Here is a 15,940-nt window from a genome sequence, read left to right as displayed (position 1 = left end):
GTTTTGCATAACCAAACCATGTAATAACAGAGGGCCATTGGATTTTGCAGGTTCCTTCAGTACAGTCTTTTGTACTTAATTTCATCCTGCGTGTACTTCTTAAAAACATCTTGGCCCTCCACCAAAAAATGTAACTGAGTGTTAAGACTTTCACATCCCTGTGCTACGTAGCTCAGTGAACAGCCTGTACCTTTGAATGCCTCTTGAAATTTGCAGTACCCACCACGGCCCTACAGAAGCACTTTGCTTGGGTAGATGTATCTCTTTTCATGGGGCTCTGTTCATTTCAGTGCAGCTGCTCACGTAAGAATTACACAGAATCACAGAATTGTAGGGGTTGGAAGGGAGCTCTGGAGATCATTGAGACCAACCCCTGCCAAAGCAGGGTCCCTAAGGCAGGTCGCACAGGTAGGCATGCAGGCACAGTGAGCAAACCTCATCTGAGCACATCCTAGACCAGAACATCAGTTATCATCTGCTCCGTGCTCCTAAAACAGCATCAGGAAAACATTGACACAGCGTTGCCCTGGTTTGCCTCAGAAACATACATACAAATAAGTCAGTTTGTGTATTTTACGCACCAATACACAGACCAGCAGTATGCTGTATCAGGTGGGGCTGCTCTCCATGAAGGTTTCTGAAAAAATCTTCATCATTTTTCACAAATAATTTTTTGGAGTTACTGCTTGCTCAATAAAACTGATACCTGAGAGTATAGGGGAGAGGAAGTCATTCATACATTCATTATTCCAGATCAAAACTGCATTCTTTAGAAGCAGCACAAGAACTTTAACACCAATTTGCAATGGTGGCATTTCAACAAATGCTTGTAACATGAAAGTCAGTTGTTCCTCATTCCTTTTAGTAGTGCAAGAAAAGCAACCAGTAGTGAATGATGCCATCCCCATTCTGCTTCTTTACAAAACATGCACAGTATAAAAATAATGCTGCTCTGCAGAGAGAGCTTGTCATACAGACTTTAAAAACAGCTCTTTTGAACCAGTTTATTTAATGTTGTTAAAATACAGACTCTTCCCATCTTTGTGTAAACCCTTTGTAGCACAAGCTACCTCAGGTTCAATGTCAAATTCCACCAGGAAAGCACTGGCAGAGCTTTCTTCCCCAGCATCTTCACTACATCATTTTTATGCATATAAAAATTTTCACTTGAGGTTCACAAACAGTTTGTTGTTGCCACGAATCCTGGCAGACAGAAAATATTACAGCAGCAATAAACCAGAGAGCTGTAGAAAAGAATTCATTATCACTTGGTTGGGGTGTGGACCCAGCACAGGCAAAGGAGCAACTGCAGTCTGTCCCTAACAGTGCCAAGGTCAGCATTCAGCTTATCTGGTAAGCAGCTAAGGATGGTCTGTCCTTGGACTTTCCAAGGGCTAAATATTTCTTCACCATGCTCCTAAGATGCCAACAGTGGCTCTTACAAGATTAGTGACAACCACCATGGGATCAGCCACTGCTCTCCCTTTGTTTCAGCAATCTATTCCAGCCTTTGCATCTGCCTGCAACCTGCAAGACCAAGCAGCTTGTACCATTTTTGCCTAAACTGAAAGAAGATTGATATGAAAATAGGAAGGAGATCTCAAATATAGGCTGAGCTACAAAAGCAGGAAATTAGTTTTAAGGGCCACACTGCAAAAACTGAGACACAGGCCAAGAGAAGGCAGTTTGCAAAGTGACAATGAGGGGCTGAAATCTGTCACAGTGCAGGACACCAAAGCAGGGAACTGTGAGCAGGGCTGCTTTCTTCCCTAACCTGAGGCTCTTGCACCCACTGTAGCTACCAGCTGAAACCTCTGTTCTCAGTCTTCACCAGTTCCTGCCCACATGCAAGTTTGGAAATAGCTAACCTGGAAGTCAACCTCTGAGCTGTTGACAATTCATTTTAAGTGGAAAATGTCCAGATAGAAGTCATGACATTTATCACAGGAATAGAAATGAAAGTGGGGAGCACACACCGTAACAGCTGTCAGTTTGTCACAGGTCACATCTAGTATTACCTACCAATGTTGCATATTTTAATAGTATGGTAGGTTATTCTTCAGCTCCTGCTTGGATTGAAACTGACGAACAATGCAAGAAAGTGATTGTGCTTCAAACTATTTTTATTTACATGAAAGCATACGAGTAATCTGACATTTAAAGCTAAATCTTCAAACCCCATTCTCTGTGTAAACAACGTACTCAATTTCCATAGTAACCACCTTCATCTGCCAGTGCTCTATGTACTTCATTCAGAGTCAAAGTAAATTACACTCTAGTTCTTGCTTGAAGTTGTAAATTTTTAGCGCTCTCTATTCTAGCTTTAATCTCATGAGGTTTCTCAAAAAATCTCACAAAGGCTGGCTCGTTCAGTAAGGATGCCAGAATCTGCTCAAAGGCAAAAGACCATTCGTGGCCCTTTCGCAGACTCTGCGCTCCACTGCCTCCGGTCTGCTCAGAGCTGCCCTCCTCACGTCCCTTCTGGGGGCTTTCAGCAGACACCTCTGTTGTGGCAGCCAGACTTCTGACTGGTGATGTGGGACTCTGAAGCCTTCTCCCAACCTCTTCCATCTTCAGCAGGAGACTGGTAACCACTGCTATGGCGCGGTACAACAGTTCCTCCTCAGGATCTCCGTGGAATAGATTGTACAGAGTTTTTGAGAACTGGATGAACTGAGACTGAACAGATACACAGATGAGACTATTCAGAGAACAGCAACACAACTCTCCTGTTTCACTACGCACTGCAATCTCAACCCAGTGCTTGCAGCTGCTGGGCACCTGCTGCAGAAACTGCTCTACTGGCAGCATAGTCACAGGCCCTGGTAAACCTGTGTGTCTGTAAGCCCCCCTCGTGCAGTCTACAGTAAGCTAACAGTTAAAGTACTTTAAAAAACAAACAGTGTCATTAATGTGTAGTCTGGAATTTAAGGGATCCTAAGAAACCTTTAGAAAAATACTAACAGAACTTAAAAAGAAACACAGAAGTGAAAAATCAGGCCCGTCATACTGCGACACAGATGGTTTTACCTGATTCATTCTTGGCAAATCCTTAATGCTTTCTTCTTTTCTAAGAAGTTCATCTTGCCATTGCTTCAGATAGGCCTGAATATCAACCTTGCCCTTCCCTATTTGACAAAAATAAATAAATAAAGTGAGCAAACAAGAACTGAGAGCTCCCCTAAGGTACAGTGAGCAGAACAACTGCATCCCGTGTGTCATTCCTTCAGAGCTGTGGGGCCAAGGTCAGAGTTTACTTTGCTCCCACCACCACAGGACTACACTTACTTAACACTATAATGTCAGCACTACACTGGAGATTATGTGAAATAGTGTACTTTGTCAGCATGCACTTTCCAAGCCCTGCTCCCACAAAAGACCCCAGGATTCTCTACCTTTTTCTGGGCTGCTCTTCAAAGCATCACTTTCAAGATTATCCCCAGCAGATGAAACTAGAGTTTAGAAGAAAAAAAAAAGAAGTTACTGCTTTGAGCAAGGAGGATCACTGCTTCACTTCCTTTTATCAAAAATTCTTTCCTTAGGGAGCAAGACTCCCAAAAGACTGTCTGCACGAAGAAACCACGTGGCAAAATCTGCATTCCTTCTAAAAAAAATAGAAGCTACCACAAGGCTGGAGACAGCAAAAAGCCACCATCAGCCATATCAAGTAGATAACCTCCAGAATGCTTTACGCTCCACGCGTTGAACAGTGCTGAGGACAGGACCAACGTGCTATGGATAAAACTTTTGGATAGTTTCTAAACATCAAATAGAGTCTTTCTTAAAAAGATGTACAACCAAACAGTTTTCCAACTCCATAAATTTAAATCCCATATTTTATTATTTTTTTTTTCCAACTGACAGGATTTAAAATATAAACAAAGAATTTTGAAACCCAGTCTCAGAGTCACCATATACTTGATTATTAAATGTCTTGAAGCAGGAAATATCATCTCTTGAATGCAATGAAACTGCAATGGTCACCATTTCAACAACTGTCGTAACAGAAAGGCTTCTACTATGCTGAAAAATGCTGACCAAAGATATTCCTCTATTTCAAATAAACACTTTCAGCCTGTGAATTCATTCATCAGGCATACCCCATTCAGGACAGAGCATCACTATTCTGTGTGCAGCTGCCAATGAAATGGCCCCTAAACGATGCTCATAATGAAGCCACATGCTGCTACAGAAGAAAACTGCTCTGAAGAGAGATGGCTACCCACAAATTCTGCACTGCTTTGTACGACAACAGAGCTATTTACAGAACATCTATGCAGAAGATGCTTGCTATCAGTAACATGATTTGCTGGAACAGGTGAATTCAAACCTGATTTCAGAGGGTTTCAGAAGAAAGCTCCCCATTTTTCACCACGAGATAATTAACAGAATCCTTCCAATATTCCACAGGCGAAGTCACACACTTACCACTGAGTTGACTGAAGTGGATCAGTTCTTCTTTTGAAAGATCAACGCCTTTGGAAGGGCTTAGAGATTCCACTTCAGTAAAAGCTGCAATAAAGAATTGAATAAAGTGGTTTTGGAACTCCTAAGCATTGCCAAAGGAGGGAGAAAAAGCAGAAGCTTTAGACTCATATATCATCCCTACGAACAAAACAGGAATGGTGTCTGAATGTATTAAGTACTTCTCAAAGTGTACACTACCCTGCAAAAAATATTACAGCTACAGGACTGTACTGCAGCCAGAGCTACTGACTGCAGGAGGAAAGAAAAGCTAAAGAAACAAAACCAACCAAACAAAAATGCCAGCAGCAGCCTCTTACTCACCTGGAGGGATGTGCAACTTAAAAAGAAGCTTGAGTTTGTCAGTGAAACTTCCATTATACATGGTATCTGTTTGAGACAAGAGGAAAACAGGCTATTCAGCTGGGCCAAGATTTAAAAGACCCTCTTACCTACACAACCACAATCCACAGACACTGGAACAGGACATGTCCTATCCTACATGGAGTGCAACTAGAGATGAAGCTTAAAGAAATACCAGCTGCAACTACGCCTAGGGTTTGCCTACACTGAGGAAAGAACGTGACAACATTTGAGCACACTATCCCATGAAGTATTTCTGAATACCCAGTGAAACACAAAAGCATGCTCACTAATTAGATCGCAGCACACCTGTAACAAGCTAACACTGAGGTTACAGAAGAAAGGACAGAGCACAGGATGCCTGCGACTTACTGAAATAAAACCACAGCACCAAAGAAATGTAGCATCAAAGTCTTCCCAGCATTTGCCTTTCCTATTTTTACTCCTGAGCTTTGAAAACAAGATGAAAGGAACGGAGAAGCAACTTTGAAAACTTTCAGTTCCCCAGAGGTATAAAGCACAGGTTGTCCTGCACGACCTGTGTATGGGACGGCTTACAGAGTGAGGAAGCACTGATTACCAAAACCACAAGCTCATGCCATTTTTTTAATAGTAAAGCTGGATTTAAACATAATTTCAAATAAGAGATTACTCTCCAGAGGATTAATGTTTCAGAGGAGTTACTAATTTGTAAAGCTCTCTGTTAGCTATTTCAGTACAATTCAAGATAATCTGACCCTAAAATAAGCAGCTCCTTCAGCTCGCTACATGTGCACAAAGGCAGTAACACCCAGGACTGCTTCCAAAATGGAGCTCCCTAGTGAATGTACTGTGCATATGTGCTGTTCTCCTACCAAGCACACAGGAAAATTGTTTGAAGTTGATAAGGCCATGGCAGTTCTCATCCATCAGTCTGAATGTCCACAATGCAATGGAGTCTCTGTTTGCACAGTGCGACCAGGGGCTCAGGAGATGGCAAAGAACCCTGAATTGCTGGCAATCAATTCGATACTGCTCCAGATACGGCAGGCTGGCATCGTGGTGTTCTAGAACAGGACTATTTACATTCCAATAGCAGGAAAGAAAGTGTTCCCTCTGCAAAGGGAAGGTTATAGATATTAGATTGTATGAAGAAACAACTGTTTATCTGGGTTAAAGAAGTGGGGAGTCAACTATGTGATTTGCTTTTAAACAGACATGTAAAAAATATGACGAATCTAGCCTTCACCTCCCTTAAAGCTATTCCACACTCATTTTGTCCACCATTAAGACAGATGTTTGAGAAGTGATGTACATGGCATATTACCTTGAATAATTCATAAAGCTCGTCAAGATCATTAGGACTGAATTTTACATCCTGAGACACAACACGAAGCTGAAATTAAGAAAAAAATTAATGAGTAGTCTCTTTTTGGAATAAGCCCACAAAATGTGAGAGACATGAACTTAAATTATAAAAACAGTTTGAGTATTCCAGGTTTTGGCATGTTAGAATCAGCAGTAAGAACAGAATTGCTTCTTAAAAGCAATTAGAGGGTGATCAGAAGGAGATGAATGGGAAAAATAATTTCTCCCTAAAAAGGGAACTGCATCATTTGCATACATGGAGCCTACACTGTGAAACCCAAGAGATACAATTTGAATGTTAGACTATTTATAATGAACACAGCTTTCTTTATAGTGGACAAATGCACATTCAGCCCTTACCTGTGAAGCTGAATCCCCATTTTTAAATGATGAAGGAAAAAAAAACACAACAGGATATTCAAACATGACCAGTATCCATCTTCACAAGAGGTATGTTTTGTGAAATGAAATACAACAGATAACAGCTTAGCTCAATATACACTGAGCTACAAGCCACATCCACTACTAATGAAAGCACTGCTTGCTAAGTAGGCAACTATTATTACCAGTTACTGCAAATAAGGCAATGAAAAAAGCAGACAAACCAGGGAAGTACCCTGCAACCCCTACCTTCATTCAGGAGCTTGAAATAAACGAACGATGCTGGTAGCTGAAGAGCTGCCACACCAAGCATGCATTACCACACACCCACACACATCACAGACACAAGAAGCAATAGTTGGTGAATGCTGACAATAATGCAGTGCAATAATCTCTTTGATGACATTTGGGATGGCTTCCACAAGAAAAAATGCAAGTAATGAATTGTCTTACTGTAGCACTACGTCTCAAAGAGAAACGCATGAGCAATTTAAGAACAGCAGAAAGAAATATAGGGCAGCCTGTTCCCATAGATGCAAAATGTCTAAGTTATGCCAGCTTTTAGAAGCTGTATGTGATTATGGCATTTGTAATGAGAGCAGAAGGTCATGCTGTGATTCAAAGACTGAAAACATCACAACCCAAACCTCAGCTAACAGACACCCTGCAGACAAGAGGGATTTCAGCCTATTAATGACTTATTTGGCTTTGGAAATTGTAGCTGGTCTTAAGATTTTCCAAAAAGGAAGAAAGGGTTTTGTTCTTCAAGTCGCTCACCACATTCTGCTTGGTTGTAGCTTCTAATGTCTGGATCACATAAAGCCTGTTTCTGCAGCGCATGCTCTCAACATCTTCATACCGAATATCTCCATATCTCTGTGAAGAAAAATACAGTTCTATGAAATTGACTGCTGTTAGATACATCTAAGGTATTTTTTGTCTTTTTCTGCAGCAAAATACAAGTGTGGATGCACAAGACCACAGAAACTGAGCAAAGAATCGCATCAAGACTCTCAATAAACAGTGCAATTTTAAAAAAGAAAGTGTTTAAAAGACTGGTGAAGGAAAAGAAACTGCAGTTCACTGTACGGGAAGACAAAGTCTAATGCATATGTTGTCAGGCTTGAAGTTCACTTTAGTGAACTCTAGGTGGAGGAGAAACCTACCTACGAATGGATTAATCCCCAATCTAAAACTGAGGACAGAACGAGCAGGAGAAGCTAGATCCATATCCTCCCCAGTATTACAAAGCTAGACACTGCAAGAATCAAAGCAGCACACTGAAAGGAAATGCTAGAAGATCCTAACTGATCCTCCTCACCCAGCACATCCCAAAACATCCATTTCACAAGTACACTAAGCTAATTATGTACAGTTTCCTGCAGCAGCCATTGTGTCAGATGTTACCACCATCTGCAGCAGAAAGCAATCAGCCTCAAACGAGCAAACACCACTGCTGTTTCCCCTGTGCTTCGTCACTGAGCTGACATACTCCTATCAGACTGAATGATGACAATACATGACCTGTGAGGAGTCCAGGGAACTCCATTCAGGGCAGCCTAGCAAGCAAACTCTAAAGCAGTTAAAGAAAAAGAAGCAAAAAATACAAAACCAAATCTATGTTATAACGTATATGGTTGTCAGCAAGCCTCAGCAAAATGCACACCATAATCCCTACCACTCTAAAGAGGTTTCCTACGCTAGTTTGAACAACATAGCCTGCACAACATAAACACTGTGTGGGGTGCAAAAACATACCCACAAGCACACATACTTCATTTGACTCTCGGATCAAGTCAGTAATGTCCACTTTTGGGTGATCACCCTTTGCATCACTGAGGTTGGAGCCCTGCTGCACAGCTGGAGGCAAAGGACTGTCTTTGTTGGTGACACTGTCAAAAAACCTGCGTGAAGCAAACACATGAGAAATCAGCAGGAAGCAGATTATCACAACAAAATGGTAACGTCAGCATCTACCAAAAAAACATGAGCATAAATAGCAAATCAACACCAATGTGCAAAAGTAGCAAAGAATATCAGCATGAACAGCACAAATCTGATGTAACGGTAGTACAGATAGCAAACACAGGAACCCACAACCCAGAGAAGGCTGTATAGCCTTGAAATTTTCAAGACACAGCTAGACAGTAGCACAGCTGATGTGACCCAGCGCTAACAGTAATCCTTTCTGCAGGTGGAAGGTGCACCAGAGGCTTCCAGAGTCCCCTCCACTTAATTTCTCCTGGTTGTTCTCAGTGTGCTACATAACCAGGGCAGAGGAATGGAGCCTTGTGCTGAGCTGTGACCCAGGCAGTCTTAATTCCCTCGGATACATAAGCCAAGACATGCCTGATCTGTACTATCCATCACACCTACATAACCAGGCTAAACAGCTCCAACATGGAGGTTAGCCAATTCTTTGGCCACCACTGAGAAACGAATGGCTATCTATGTCACTCTATGGAGTGACAGCTTCCTTTTTCTGGAGGTGACACAAACCACTGCCATCATTTTATAAATACACCAGAATGCTGCAGGCTGGATTCACTGTGCAACGGAAGTGTTGCAGCCAAGTAAAATGCTGAAAGTCAAAGTTCAACAGAAGTTCACAACAATCACCAGCATACTGGGTGGCAAGTGGAAGTGGCAGTTTACTTGGTTGAAGTGAAACAAGACTTCACTCTGCTTTTAGATTTTATAATTTAATAAATCAAAAAACTGAGTGAATGTGCTCTTACTGCTGTTGCTTTTAAGTGCCTAAACTTTAAACAAGCACAGTTGTGTTTTAAAATCAGCACCAGGCTGCATGGTGTCTTAAAATGAAAACACATTTTCCTCAGTAATTCCATAGTTCCTACCCCATCCAAACATACAACGTTTAAAAATCTGGCTAAAGGGAAATTCTTATTATCACTGCATAACAATTACAACTCATGACTCAGAGCAGAGTCTCAGCACAGTGTTTCTGTTTTAACACTCCCTGACACACATCAGAGGAGCAGCAACAGCGCTATTTAGGCAGCTAGTCAAGCAAAAACCGTGCAAGTAATGCATCAATTAAGAACGCACTTGATCTGAATTTTTCTTTGTAATATAGAACAGCTATCTGGTCAGAACTGTCCTCAATATCATTATTTTTTCCCCCTATTTTCAACCACTAGCAGCAAAGGAGCCAGCAGCCAAAACTACAAGAACTGAGCTGCAGTATATTTTTTTACCAAGTGAATGTCTGAACTGTGTGGAACAGTCTTAGTGTTCTCTAGACTAGCTGGTTATCACAAAAAGTCATCTTTTAGTTAAAAATAATAATAAAAACAGTTTTTACTTTAAAACACATGAAATCGCAGTGATTCTAGCAGAACTTTAAAGGAGGATGGGCTTTTCAGAGTACTGAGGCATATTTCCCAACCATCCCTTCCAGAATTTCAACCCGAGACAGGCATTTAGTTACTCTGAAGCGTTCAGAATTCTTGGCCAGATGTGTCCCCACTGCCCCATGACACTTCTATTTGCACTTACAGCAGCTGCTACGCTGTCTTTAAGAACAAGACATGCACTGATACCTGTTGAGAACAGTCACTGCTTCCGCATCATCCTTACAAGTCAGCAACTTATCCATGTTGTAGTCCAGCACTGCAAGTCCCAGCTGCAAGATTGCCTTTATTCCATCATAGAAGAAACAGTCCACCACATTGACTGCACTTTCAATAGGCAGCACACTGATAAAAAGGGTAAGGAACCAGGAGAGAGAGACCGAGGAGAAAAAAGTCATGCCCATCATGTGGTCTGTCAACTGAGGCAGATGAACTCTGATGAGCTCCTCAAACACTGCCTGATCTACCAAGGCACCTGCAGGGAGAGGATAACAAAACCACCACCCATATCTTAATAAAGAGAAGTGTACTTTTCTCACTAGCCAGAAATCAAGCTCCTATCCAAATGCAATTTGTTGTAAAAGCAAGCACAGACCTAGCTGCACAGCACCACTGTCTCCATTCCCTGTGATGGAAGCTATGCACTCTACACATGGACTTCTGCATTCCGTAAAGTGTGCTGGCACTCCTGCATGTGCATGGCTACTGCCACTGATTCCCCTGTCAGCCGATGCATCCTCTCTGCAATGAGAGAGAAACCTCACAAGCAATTTTCTTCTAGCATATGTACCTGCAAGCTTTAGTACTAGGCTAAGTCTGCTTCTGGAACACTCAGTTTCTTTTATTTCAGCTGGCTAAGTTCCAATAGATGGCACGAATTGCAGCTATAATTGCAATAGAACTCTGTAATAGTCTAAGAAAATATTTCTGGAGTAGTTATCCCTAGGATAATGACAATATTTGAAAAATCACATCTGCTCTCTCTTAAGAAGGGCCTTGGGATGTTCTCTGTCTCTTCCCATTTTCTACTTTACAATACTGAACCAAGGACCACAGTTTCTCTGGACTAGTTAGGTTCCAGCTCACTCCTTACATTTGTTCTCAAGGACTATTGAGCTCTAGATAGATTACAAGGCAGACTGATGTTACCAATGATTCGACGATTGAAATAATCAGGTAGCATCCTTTCACACACAGCAACCAGCAGCCAGAACGCTTCCTCCTCCTTAGCATACAGCAGAAGTACTGATGTCAATATGTTCATTGCCTGTAAACATTTAAAGAAGAAAGGAAACATGTATGAGGAAAGAGGGTGAAATCCCAACTGTATCATCGTTTGTTAAAGTTATATTTCTGAAGGCCTTTTACACCACGTGTTTAGAGTTCTAGGATAACCTGCTGCCCTATTAGGTATAAGGATTCTACATTTATATTCAAATATTTAAACTACATAAAAACATTATTAAGTTTTAAAAGTCTAGTAGAAATGCAGGCACAAGTGCAATGGAGATAGCAGTGTTTAACAACAAATTCAAGTACAACACAAAAGCTCACGTGACATGCTGGGATGAAGTAATGCACAGGAACAAAAATAAACCGTTAGGTATTTCTGTGACTGATTTCATGAGATGCACTGTACTGCCCTGATGAACTCATGTTGAGGCTCTCAAAGCTACAATACCTGACAGTATCCAATCTGAGGATTCCTGTATGCATAAGCTGTAAGAACTCTCCGGAGGGCAGAGATTCCTGTGTCGCTTTGAAAAGCAGGATGCTCAGGTAAGGAGCGACGCAGATCCCGTTCGATTTCATCAGTAGCTAAAGTGCATGTTCCCAAGGACCTCTCCACCAACTCAGTGTAATAGCCAGGGCTGGAGGCCATGTCGTTGACAGCACCTGACAATAAGTATTACTGAACAGCATTAGAGGACAATACTAAAGCATCTATGCCATTTTCTGCAATCTGTAAAAAAAACTCTGCTGACTTTTGAGATACCTCCATCTTCTTTGTGTAACATACCAGAGTAATTCTACTGAAATTAGTGGCATTCTTCTGAAATAAAAACAGAAAACAAGGCTTGGAGGAAAGTTACTTTCCATCACAAAGTTGACTTTGACTTACTTTTTTTCCTGTTTCATTAGGGGGAGAAAAGAAACAAACTTCCTTTCACCTCTGCTCTGTCACAGGTATGTTCTACAGCAGAAACTCACTAAAGTATACTCAGAGCTCTGGCAAGAGATTCCCTACGTGTATGAAAGTCCATAATTCCAGTACCTTTCACTCTCTAAACCAAGCAACAGTGTCTAACAAACAGCTACCAATACTGGAGCCAAATTCTGTTCTAAGAAAACACTTGAAAACAATTGAAAAACAGGCCCATAAACACACATTGCTTCTTAGCAAGTAGAGGCACTGTAGAAACTGACTGTTCCCTTGAAGTTCACGAATAGAGCATACAGTCATTATCTTTTAGCTGAGTTTGTTGCAGAAGGTGATGACACAGGTTTAGTTTGAATCAATGCTGGATGTGTTTTAAAGGCTCTTCCTTCAGAAAGGTTTAGATAAATTGCCACAGGAAAAAGCTTTTTTTATTTTTCTCAGACCATGGTCAGCCAGTAACAAGAACATCCACATAATATAGTCCACAAATGAATCCATTGTACTTGCCGTGCAGTACCTGAGAAGAGCAGCCAGAGCTCTCCTCTTAAGGCCTCTGGGATCCCTCTTACAACTAAATCTCGAGTCTTCTTTGTTCGAAACATGCTGACACCATGACCTCGTTCAAAAAAAAGGATATTCCAGGACTGTTCTTTCATTTTTTCTTTCAACTACAAAAATCCAAAAAAAAAGAAGACTATTATGTATACTGGAAGGTTTTTTTCATGTTTCAGAAAACAAGACTACTTTTCTCTCAGTTATATGCAGTAAATGGCAGCACCGGTATCAGTACTGCTATCTGAAACAAACACTGATGCAGACTGGAGGGAACTCACTTCAGCAGGGGGGTTGTTGGACTAGATGGACAGGACAGTGCAGTTACACAGATAAATTCTACCATCATAGTTCTGATACATTCCAAAAACACATAATGGGGGAACAAAATTCATCATTTTATATAATTCCTGTGGCAAAAAAAAAAACTAGAGGCACTTGTTAAGGTTCTTTGTCAGCTATTTACACATGAATACATGTTTATATGATACATACACATAAAAATCTGATCATAACTTGGGTCAATTTTAAGGTACTCTTATTTTTGCTTCCTGGTACATTTTCTTGGTAAACAGTAAATTAACAGAAGGAAAAAACATGAAATTGAGTATAAGCAGTAGAAAAGAAAACCAAGAAAAATAGGAGGAAGCTTCAGATTGCTTCTGTGTGGCTCCAGTTTTCTCTGCACTAGTCTGCAAACTCTAACAAACAAGCATTTGGCCATGATGATGCAGTGCAATAAAGCAAGAGATTACTTGCATAGTCAAATCATACTGTTACAGATATCTGTTTAATTATTCAGATAAATCAACATTCTGCAATTTCAATGTGCCTTCGAATTGTTCTTTGCTAACAGCAATGAAAATGCATTAACTCTGATACAGACAAGATAATATCCCACAGAAACTCAACAGCGAAGGCAGGCTGTTCTCCTTCCTTTCTGGCTCATCACACTTTATTGCATTACATCAGTTGACAGATTTGGAACAGGGTGGGTACAAATGGTGCAAAGCACACAGCGTTGACATGACATCAGTGCCATTGTTTTGCCAGTGCTTCTAAATCTCTCCTCTGTTTTTATTTAACACAGGCTCCCAGTAGCAATGGGAAAGAACCAGTAAATCGGGAATTTGCAAAAGGAAGTCCAGTGGACTAAGAAGGGGAACTGAGCACTGAAAACACACCCAGATTGGTTTCACATTTAATCAAATATTTATCAACCAGAGAGAACACTTGGCAAGCCAGCAATTACCATCAACACACAAGACAACTGTGTATGCATCTGAACATCAACAGCACCAGCCATGTCAGTGAAACCTCCTGCAGAGGAAGAGCTGGCAAAAATTTCTTCTTTAAACATAACTGAAGTTACAACATTTTACTTGTGGAAAAAGTGGCAGCAGTGAAACAGGTCCTTTGTAAGGTACAACATTTCTAATGACCACTGAGTGTGCTCCAAAAGAGCAATTCAATTCATCTAATGTAAAACAACTGATCATCAGTGGTTGCAGCCCACGAGAGACTCCAGTGCTCAGACACTGTATTTTCTACCCTTGCAGCAGTGATATTTAATATTGTTAAAGCAATTAAAGGCAAGCTGCAGAAAGGAAAAGTAAATTTTGCCACTTCTTTCCTCTGGACTATAAAAAGTAGAATTTTAAAATGTTTTACTTTTATTCCTACTAAAGGAGTGCTTATTTTCTGATATTTCTATTATCATAAGTTCCACATCTGAATATTTGTCTAATTTTGCTGAAAGGCTAATTTTAAAATGAAACTCTTCTGTCCTCTTGTACACACCATGGAGAAGCAAAAATTGTACATTTTACTGGAAAAAAAAAAATTAAAAAAAAAAAATACATTGAGAGAGTAATTTTGATAGATGGATGCATAAAAGAATGAAGCAATTAAGAAATCAATCAAGTTTCCTGACAACATTCCCCTTGTTCCTGAAGAGTTTGTAGTGACTTTGTACCTTGACAATTCAGACAGATCTGAAACATGTTCACTATCTCAAAGAAACAGCCAGTTCTTCCCTGAGGGGCTGGAAGAGCAGGAGGAATTAGCTCTAGGAAGATGAGGCACATCGTTATTAAACAAGTTGAGCAGAAAATTGAATAGAGCCATGAAGAACCTCGTGGAAAATACTGGACATGGAGATGAAAGAAGACTGGCAAAGCTGCAGAGGAATCCAGCAGCCTTGCTGGAGTATGTTTTGAATGTGCTTAAGTCTTTTCCAGTTAGATTCCAAAAACTGTTGGCCACTTTATCCCTTACCATTTTAGGGTCTAGATTCTCGGCATCCTGAGGATGGTAGACAGTCATTAGGGCTTCTGTACTGACAGTTTTGGTGTTATCCCTCAGATCTATCTTTGATGGCACCTCATCAAAATCCTTTGGACTGTCGGAAGCAGAACTACCTGCAACCTTAACAAATAAGTAAACAGACATTAGCAGTGGTAGTGATAAACACCAAACAATCCTTCAAGAAGCAGCACTCATAGCAGAAACCATTTTGCTTCCAGACTATCCTTGTTTATCAGATTAGTTTACAGGTACCAGATTTACTAAAATGTAGACTGGCATACAATTCTTGGATGGACAAACAGACTTCCAAAATAAATGAATAGAAAGCAGTCCCCATTCTGAACAGGCAGGCTTCAAGAGGCTACTCTTGTAAAATTCATCTCTACAACCAAAAACTTAACGATGAAAGGACAACTATTAATTATGAAAAACAGTAATAGGCAGAGACCTGATCATCAACCAAGTCAAAAGAACACCATTAATTTCAATGGAGCCACATACAGAACTACACAGAAATGCTGAGAGCATTTCGAAAACAGCATTAGAACCTGGATGCTTTTCAAAACCTGATGGAAACAATATAAGAGAACCCAAAAAATAATGCATTTAACAACAACAACATTGCTCACATGCTCTCTTACTCATGGGCATTGAAATATTTATTTTTCCACACCTTAAACCCAGAGCTACAGAACTTAGTGTGCTAGGCCAAAACAATGCAGATATTACCCAAAAGAGGGTGTTCAAATTGGGAATTCCCTTGAGAAGCAGACTTTAACTCTCAGCTCTCCCAGGGCTGTGCTGTACACTTGCCAACTGAGCATTTCTGCTGATATCAAACTGTCTTGTTTTTATTATTCATTTGTATCTTTTAACTCTTAAGAAGCACAATCTGAACACCGAGACACACTGATATTCAGTCTGATACACTGATTGATTTCTACCAAAAGGCATTCAGTTGTACACTTGTACACACAACTGTCATTCTTGA

The 15,940-nt window shown here is 40.6% G+C and overlaps 1 protein-coding gene across 3 annotated transcripts in view; it reads right to left on the bottom strand.

The window, feature by feature from the left end:
* Positions 1-2,105: 2,105 nt before the first annotated feature.
* TBC1D8B (TBC1 domain family member 8B) overlaps positions 2,106-15,940 on the bottom strand; it is a 31,363-nt gene continuing 17,528 nt past the window's right edge. For 2 of the 3 annotated variants that reach the window (XM_048959468.1, XM_048959469.1), the window contains 14 exons: positions 14,920-15,069; positions 12,608-12,758; positions 11,611-11,825; positions 11,079-11,196; positions 10,119-10,404; positions 8,330-8,459; positions 7,333-7,431; positions 6,134-6,202; positions 5,682-5,922; positions 4,789-4,854; positions 4,429-4,512; positions 3,396-3,452; positions 3,031-3,128; positions 2,106-2,679 (listed from right to left, as the gene is read on the bottom strand). In XM_048959468.1, the coding sequence (XP_048815425.1) occupies positions 2,269-2,679; positions 3,031-3,128; positions 3,396-3,452; positions 4,429-4,512; positions 4,789-4,854; positions 5,682-5,922; positions 6,134-6,202; positions 7,333-7,431; positions 8,330-8,459; positions 10,119-10,404; positions 11,079-11,196; positions 11,611-11,825; positions 12,608-12,758; positions 14,920-15,069 (2,175 nt within the window). In that variant the 3' untranslated portion in view covers positions 2,106-2,268. Of the gene's footprint in view, positions 2,680-3,030; positions 3,129-3,395; positions 3,453-4,428; positions 4,513-4,788; positions 4,855-5,681; positions 5,923-6,133; positions 6,203-7,332; positions 7,432-8,313; positions 8,460-10,118; positions 10,405-11,078; positions 11,197-11,610; positions 11,826-12,607; positions 12,759-14,919; positions 15,070-15,940 lie in introns of those variants that run through there. The other variant, XR_007379649.1, reaches the window with a different exon arrangement.

Source organism: Lagopus muta, chromosome 13, assembly GCF_023343835.1.
Source record: "Lagopus muta isolate bLagMut1 chromosome 13, bLagMut1 primary, whole genome shotgun sequence".
In the NCBI taxonomy this organism is placed as follows: domain Eukaryota; kingdom Metazoa; phylum Chordata; class Aves; order Galliformes; family Phasianidae; genus Lagopus; species Lagopus muta.
Note: the sequence above shows the minus strand (reverse complement) of the source record. Positions and strands in the feature narration are given on the sequence as shown.